Genomic DNA, 7,570 nt, shown 5'->3' on the forward strand with positions numbered 1-7,570 from the left:
CCTATATACGGACTTTTGAAAGTGGTGAATGGTTTGACTGGAGGCCAGGAACCCAGAAGGATCAAGTCTGGAAGACTGAAAATGAGGAGGTCTGGGAAAGAGGCATATGGATAGATTCACGGTAAAGAGCACAGAGAGTGTGGGGATGGATTTTTTTTAAGATTTAATTTTTTAGAACAGTTTTACATTCATAGCAAAATTGAGTGGAAGGTACAGGTACCCATATACTCCCTGTCCCCACACATGAATAGCCTCCTTCACCAGATAATAACATCCCCTACCAGAGTTGAACATTTGTTACAACTGATGAACCTACATTGACACATCATCACCCAAAGTCCACAGCTTATCTTAGGGCTCACTCTTGGTGTTGTACATTCTATGGGTTTGAACCAATGTATAATGACATGTACCCATCATTATAGAATCATGCAGAGTACTTTCACCACCACCCCCCATCCTTTGTGTTCCACCTATTCATCCCTCCCTATACCCCCAACCCCTGGAAACCACTGATATTTTTACTGTCTCTATAGTTTTGTCTTTTCCAAAATGTCATTTAGGTGGAATCATATAGTATCTTTTCAGATTGGCTTCTTGCATTTCATGGCTTAATAGCTCATTTTTTAACATTGTCTGGACGTACCATAGTTTATGCATTCACCTATTGAAGGACATGTTGGTTGTTTCCAAATTTTGGCAAATGTGAACAAAGCTGCTATAAATATCCACGTGTAGGCTTTTGTGTAGACATACGTTTTCAACTCCTTTGGGTAAATATCAAGGAGCACAATTATTGGATCATATGGCAAGTTTGTTTAGTTTTATAAGGAACTGCCGCACTGTCTTCCAAAGTGGCTGTACCATTTTGCATTCCTACCAGCAGTGGATGAGTGTTCCTGTTGCTCCACATTTTTGCCAGCATTTGGTGTTGCCAGTGTTCTGAATTTTGGCCATTCTAATAGATGTGTAGTGGTTTCTCACTATTGTTTTACTTTTCATTTCCCTGATGACATATGATGTAGAGCATCTTTTCATCTGCTTGTCAGCTGTATATCTTTTGGTGAGGTGTTTAAGATCTTTGGCCCATTTTTAAATCACGTTGTTTTCTTATTGGTGAGTTTTAAGTCTCCTTTGTACATTTTGGATAACAGTCCTTTATTAGATGTGTCTTCTAAAAATATTTTCTCCAGTTTGTGGCTTATCATCTCATTCTTTTGACATTGTCTTTTGTAGAGCAGAGGTTTTTAATTTTAATGAAGTCCGGATTCTCAATTCTTTCTTTCATGGATTGGTGTTGCATCTAAAAAGTCATTGCCATACCCAAGGCCATCTAGGTTTCCTCCTATGTTATCTTCTAGGAGTTTTACAGTTTTGCATTTTATATTAGGTCTGTGATCCATTTTGAATTAATTTCTGTAAAAGGTGTTAGGTCTGTGTCAAGATTCATTTTGTTGCATGTGGATGACCAGTTGTTCTAGCATCCCTTGTTGAAAAAACTATCTTCACTCCATTGTACGATCTTTGCTCCTCTGTCAAAGACCAGTTAATGATATTCATGTGGGTCTATTTCTGGACTCTCTATTCTGTTCCAGTGATCTATCTGTCTGCTTCTTTCACCAATACCACACCATCTTGATTACTATAGCTTTACAGTAAGTTTTAATGTCAGTCCTCCAACTTTTTTGTTCTTCAATATTGTGTTGGCTATTCTGAGTCTTTTGCCTCTCCATATAAACTTTAGAATCATTTTTGTAGACAAAATGATCTACTAAATCATATCTACAAAATAACTTGCTAGGATTTTGACTGGGATTGCATTAAATCTATAGATCAAGTTGGGAGTAAATGGCATCTTGACAATACTCAGTCTTCCTATCCATGACTATGAAATATCACTCCATTTAATTTAGTTCTTCATCGATTTCTTTCATCAGAGTTTTGCAGTTTTCCTCATATAGATCTTTCACATCTTTTGTTAGATTTATACCTAAGTATTTCATTTTGGGGTAAAGTATATGGTATATATACATATACAAATATATGGTACAAATATATGGTACAAATACAAATATATGGTACTGTGTTTTGAATTTCAAATTCTACTTGTTCATTATTGGTATACAAAGAATAAGATTGATTTTTGTATATTAACTGTGTATTTTGCAACCCTGTTATAATTATTTACTAGTTCCAGGAGGTTTTTGTTGTTGTTATTGATGATTCTTTCCATGTTTTCTAGATAGTCATATCATATGTGTACAAATACAGTTTTATTTCTTCCTTCCCAATCTGAATACCTTTTATTTCCTTTTCTTGTCTTACTGCATTAGCTAGAACTTCCAATACAATATTGAAAAGGAACAGTGAGAGGAGACACCCTTTCCTTGTATCTGATCTTAGTAGGAAAGCTTCAAGTTTCTCACTATTAAGTATGAGGGATGGATCTTTTTATCTCTTGTCAATACCCATCAGAGAACATCCATTGTAGAAGATGCTGAACTACTATGTGAACAGAATGACTTGTCCACAGATGTCAGCCAGCCTCTGTCCTCAGCTGCTTCAGTGTTTGGATAATGAACCCATAAATGAAGTAGTCATATTGATAGGGTTGGAGGCTCTGTATGGGTCCCCTCTCTACAATGCTCATTTAGTTACTGCTACTGCTGAATGTCCAAACTATTAGCAGTAGAAATTTGTGCTGAATCCTTTATATAGTGTTATCACTCTAAGAGAACAATCAGCCAATTTGATACAAGTTGATTATGTTGGACCTCTTCCACTCTGGGACGGGCAGTGATTCATCTTTATTGGAACTTACATGTATTTCAAACATGGGTTTGCCTTACCTGTCAACCATGCCTCTGCCAATACCACTACTGAGGGCTCACAGGGGATCCTGCATAATGTTGTCTCAAACCAAGGACCCACAGAAAGGGACTAAAGTCAAAGAAGTATGACAATGGGCAAAGGGACACAAGGTCTATTGGTCCTATCATATACTACATCACTTGGAAATTGCCAGATTATTAAATGTTGGAATTACTCGATAGCAGATGATGCCCCATGGGGCTGAGGAGTAGTCCTTCATGATATGGTATATATATTGAACCAACAACCAGATCACATAATTCTGGGAACCAAGAGGTGCAAACACTGTGGGTCCTCTCACCATCATTTTGTTACTCACTTGGGGATTTTGTGCTTCATGATTCCACAGCTTTAGACACTGGGGATTAATGTTTCTAGACACAGTAAGGGTTCTATTGGACCCAAAGCTATGACTGCTGCCTGCTCATCTGGGGGCTCTTCAAGTCCATGGACTAGAAGGCAAAGAAAGGAGTTACCATACTGGCAAAGGATAACTGACCCTAATTATCATGAGGAGCTTGGGTTGTTGCTACACAATGAGGCAGGAGGAAGTTTTTCTGGACTCAGGATTCATAGGTGTGCTTCTTGGTGATACTTGGGGATAATAATAAATGGGAAATTTCACAAATAACAGCACGACAAGAGCAAAATAATCATGGGCTCAGACCCCTAAAAGAGGAAGGTCTGGCTCACTAAGCAAGCAATTCTGACAAGAAATGTTGGCTGAGGGCGAGGGGGAATCTAGCACAGGTAGTGGAAGAATGTGGAGATGTTTGCCTGTGTCTCAGGGGGTCCCCAGCAGGACTGAGCCCCAGCTGTATTAGTGGTGACTCTCTCAATTTGTCTCAAGTCTTCAGTCTCCCACAGGACTTCCTGGAATCACTTCCCAAATAAACTACCTACATCCAAATCCTTATCCCAAAGTCTCCATTTGGGAGAACCCCAGTAAGACTCTTTTTAACAGTATTATCATGAGGTCTTTGACAAACACCTTGCTGAAATCCTCATATACCACATCTCTCTCTCCTAAAAGACAAATGAGTTTAGTCTGCTATGATTTCTTGCTAGGGAAACCCACGCTGGCTCCTGGGGATTATAAGTTTCTTTTCTAAGTACTCATGAAAATCCATTTAATAAGTTATAATTTGATAGTAGGCATATTGCTACTTTTTAAAAATTATAATTTTCAAAGTCTAATTTGGCTTTGTTTAACATTGGTGGATTTTTATCTGTAAAATACTGAAACTTTTTTTCTATGTGGTGTTGAAAATCATTTTCTTTAAATATTGCCTAAATACTGTTATTTCATCTAGATACTAAATATTTTGCTGAGATGGTTTTTATTCTGAAAGACTTGCTTACATGAGAGAAATCATGTGTTGAATTTATAATGCCAAAGCTTTATGTGTTAAGTATTTACACGTAAGCAAAGGGAAATCATTAAAGCCAATTTTTTTGGCAATCCGATATATCTAAAAGCACCAAGCATTTAAAGATGTAAACATCTCTTCAGAAATCGGTTGCATTTCTTTACACTAACAGTGAAATATCAGAAAGGAAATGTTAGAAAACAGTACCTTTTAAAATTGCATCAAAAAAGAATACCTAGGAATAAACCTGACCAAGGAGGTGAAAGATTTATGAAAACATTATAACATTATAAAACATTAATAAAGGAAATTAAAGAGGATTCAAAGAAATGGAAAGATATCCCATGCTCTTGGACTGGAAGAATTAATACTGTTAAAATGGCAATACTACCCAAAGCAATCTACAGATTTAATGTGATCCCTAACAAATTATCCATGACATTTTTCACAGAACTAGAACAAATAATCCAAAAATTTATGTGGAACCATAAAAGACCCAGAACTGCCAAAGCAATCCTGAGGAAGAAAAAACAAAAGCAGGGGACGTAACTCTCCTGGACTTCAGATAATACTACAAAGCTACAGTAATCAAAGCAGTGTGGTACTGGTACAAAAACACATATAGATCAATGGAACAGAAAAGAGAGCACAGAAATAAACCCACACACCTATGGTCAATTAGTCTTTGACAAAGGAGGCAAGAATATAAAATGGGAAAAATCCCTTCAGCAAGTGGTGCTGGGAAAGTTGGACAGCTGCATGTAAATCAATGTACTTAGAACATACCCTCACACCACGCACAAAAATAAACTCAAAATGGCTTAATGACTTAAACAAAAGACATGACACCATAAAACTCCTAGAAGAGAGCATCGGCAAAACATTCTCTGACATAAACTGTATGTTTTCTTAGGTCAGTCTCCCAAGGCAATAGAAATAGAAACAAAAATAAGCAAATGGGACCTAATCAAACTTACAAGCTTTTGCATAGCAAAGGAAACCATAAAAACAAACGAAAAGACAACCTACAGAATGGGAGAAAATATTTGCAAATGATGCGACCGACAAGGGTTTAATCTCCAAAATATATAAACCATTCATACAACTCAACAAAACAACAACAACAAAAAACCCAATCCAAAAACGGGCAGAAGACCTAAATAGACATTTCTCTAAAGAAGACATACAGATGGCCAGTAGGCACATGTAAAGATGCTCAACATCACTATTTCTTAGAGAAATGCAAATCAAAACTACAATGAGGTACCACATCACACTGGTCAGAATGGCCATCATTAAAAAGTCTAAAAATAACAAATGCTGGAGAGGGTGTGGGGAAAAGGGAACCCTCCTACACTGTTGGTGGGAATGTAAGTTGGTGCAGCCACTACGGAAAATGGTGTGGAGGTTCCTCAGAAAACTAAAAATAGAATTACCGTATGATCCAGCAATCCCACTCCTGGGTATATACCCAGACAAAACTATAATTCAAAAAGATACATGCATTCCTATGCTCATAGCAGCACTATTCACAATAGCCAAGACATGGAAACAACCTAAATGTCCATCGACAGAGGAATAGATAAAGAATATGTGGTACATATATACAATGGAATACTACTCAGCCATAGAAAAGAATGAAATAATGCCATTTGCAGTAACATGGATGCAAACAGAGATTATCATACTAAGTGAAGTAAGTCAAACAGAGAAAGACAAACACCATATGACATCACTTATATGTGGAATCTAAAGTATGGCACAAATGAACCTACCTATAAAACAGGAACAGACTTGCAGACATGGAGGGCAGACTTGTGATTGCCAAGGGGGAGTGGGGGAGGGAAAGGGATGGACTAAAGTTTGGGATGAGTAGATGCAAACTATTACATTTAGAATGGATAAACGACAAGGTCCTACTGTATAGCACAGGGAACTACACCCAGTCTCCTGAGATAAACCATAATGGAAAAGAATATAAAAAAGAATGTGTGTATGTGTGTGGTTGAGCCACTTTGCTCTATAGCAGAAATTAGCATAACACTGTAAATCAACTATACTTCAATAAAAAAATAAAGATGCAAACATCTCTATTAACGCTTTTCAACTCATCAGAATGGAAATAACAAATAGCAAAGGTTTTATAAAATAGCATAACAAATTCAATGTAGAGCAATACTTTCCATATGAGTTATATAAAATATAAACAAATGATCATTAAACATTAATATGACTCAAATGTAATACATAATGAGAAAAAATGAACACTTAAATATTGAACAGAAGAGATTAATAACAAAAACCCTTTACAGTTTACTTTTGTCAATAAAGGGTCTGAGTCATAATTTAGCAGGAGCCTTGAATATTTAAGCTAAACTAAAGCTGCATTATAACAGCCACAGTGCACAGTCTATACAGCTTCGCACACTGAAAATTCAATCAGGGCTTGAGGCAACTTTCTTACACACCCAAAATACAGCAACTAAAAAGGCTTTCTTTCTTGGTTAAATGAGATAAATCTTAAGACTAGGAAACATTCAATAAATAAAAATTTAACATTGCATTTTGCTAGGCACATAAGTTAACACACACACACACACACACACACACACACACACAGTGACAAAAACAGGCACAGAAAGTATTTATATGTGGAAGAATCATCACGTTAATTTATGTCAAAGAATATCATGTTTGTTTATCTTAATGCAGGGCCTAGTTAGGTTTTAAGGTTTCATAAATACTTTTGAATTACTGAACTGCATATATAAAATATTTAAAAGTTGCTACCGAAAAAAAAAGAAAACAAAGTTGAAATTCTACCTAGCAACATAGGTTTCTCAACATAACTTCCTTCCCTATGGACATCAAACTAAGAAACATATAGAGAGAAAATAAATGGTTTTTGAAAGATACACAAGCCATTTAAAGAGGTCTGTTTCTGAATTACACAGAATATTCTGGTCTATAAAAAATGGAATAGTTTTCAGAGAGAGAATCAATTTTTGCCTAAAGAAATATGGGGTAAGACTGGAACCCTCAGTGAAAGCTCTAAAAGGACACAGAACCCAATGAGTGACCTGAATAGTGAGGGATGGGTGAGAAACAACTATGCAGTAAGTGCTGGCTTGTTAGTGGATCTTTTCCCCTCCCTTCTCTCATTCATTCACCTTTTTAAGACTGCCTTCTGTGTCCTTTTGGGGGGAAATTATCTTACCCTTCATCATTTGTTCCTTCAGTACTTTAATATAAAACCTACAAGAAAAACAACAAATTCAAGGCTAGTATTAAGAGCTTGAATAAAGATATCAAGAAGCCTTATCCTTGGA

The 7,570-nt window shown here is 36.4% G+C and overlaps 1 protein-coding gene across 1 annotated transcript in view; it reads right to left on the bottom strand.

Moving 5' to 3' along the window:
- Positions 1 to 7,570, bottom strand: part of SLC6A20 (solute carrier family 6 member 20) — a 92,299-nt gene that overhangs the window by 82,106 nt on the left and 2,623 nt on the right. The window contains exon 3 of the mRNA XM_033864721.2: positions 7,459 to 7,496. Coding sequence (XP_033720612.1) covers positions 7,459 to 7,496 — 38 coding nt within the window. The remainder of the gene's footprint in view (positions 1 to 7,458; positions 7,497 to 7,570) is intronic.

Source organism: Tursiops truncatus, chromosome 10 (genome assembly GCF_011762595.2).
Source record: "Tursiops truncatus isolate mTurTru1 chromosome 10, mTurTru1.mat.Y, whole genome shotgun sequence".
Classification (NCBI taxonomy): Eukaryota; Metazoa; Chordata; class Mammalia; order Artiodactyla; family Delphinidae; genus Tursiops; species Tursiops truncatus.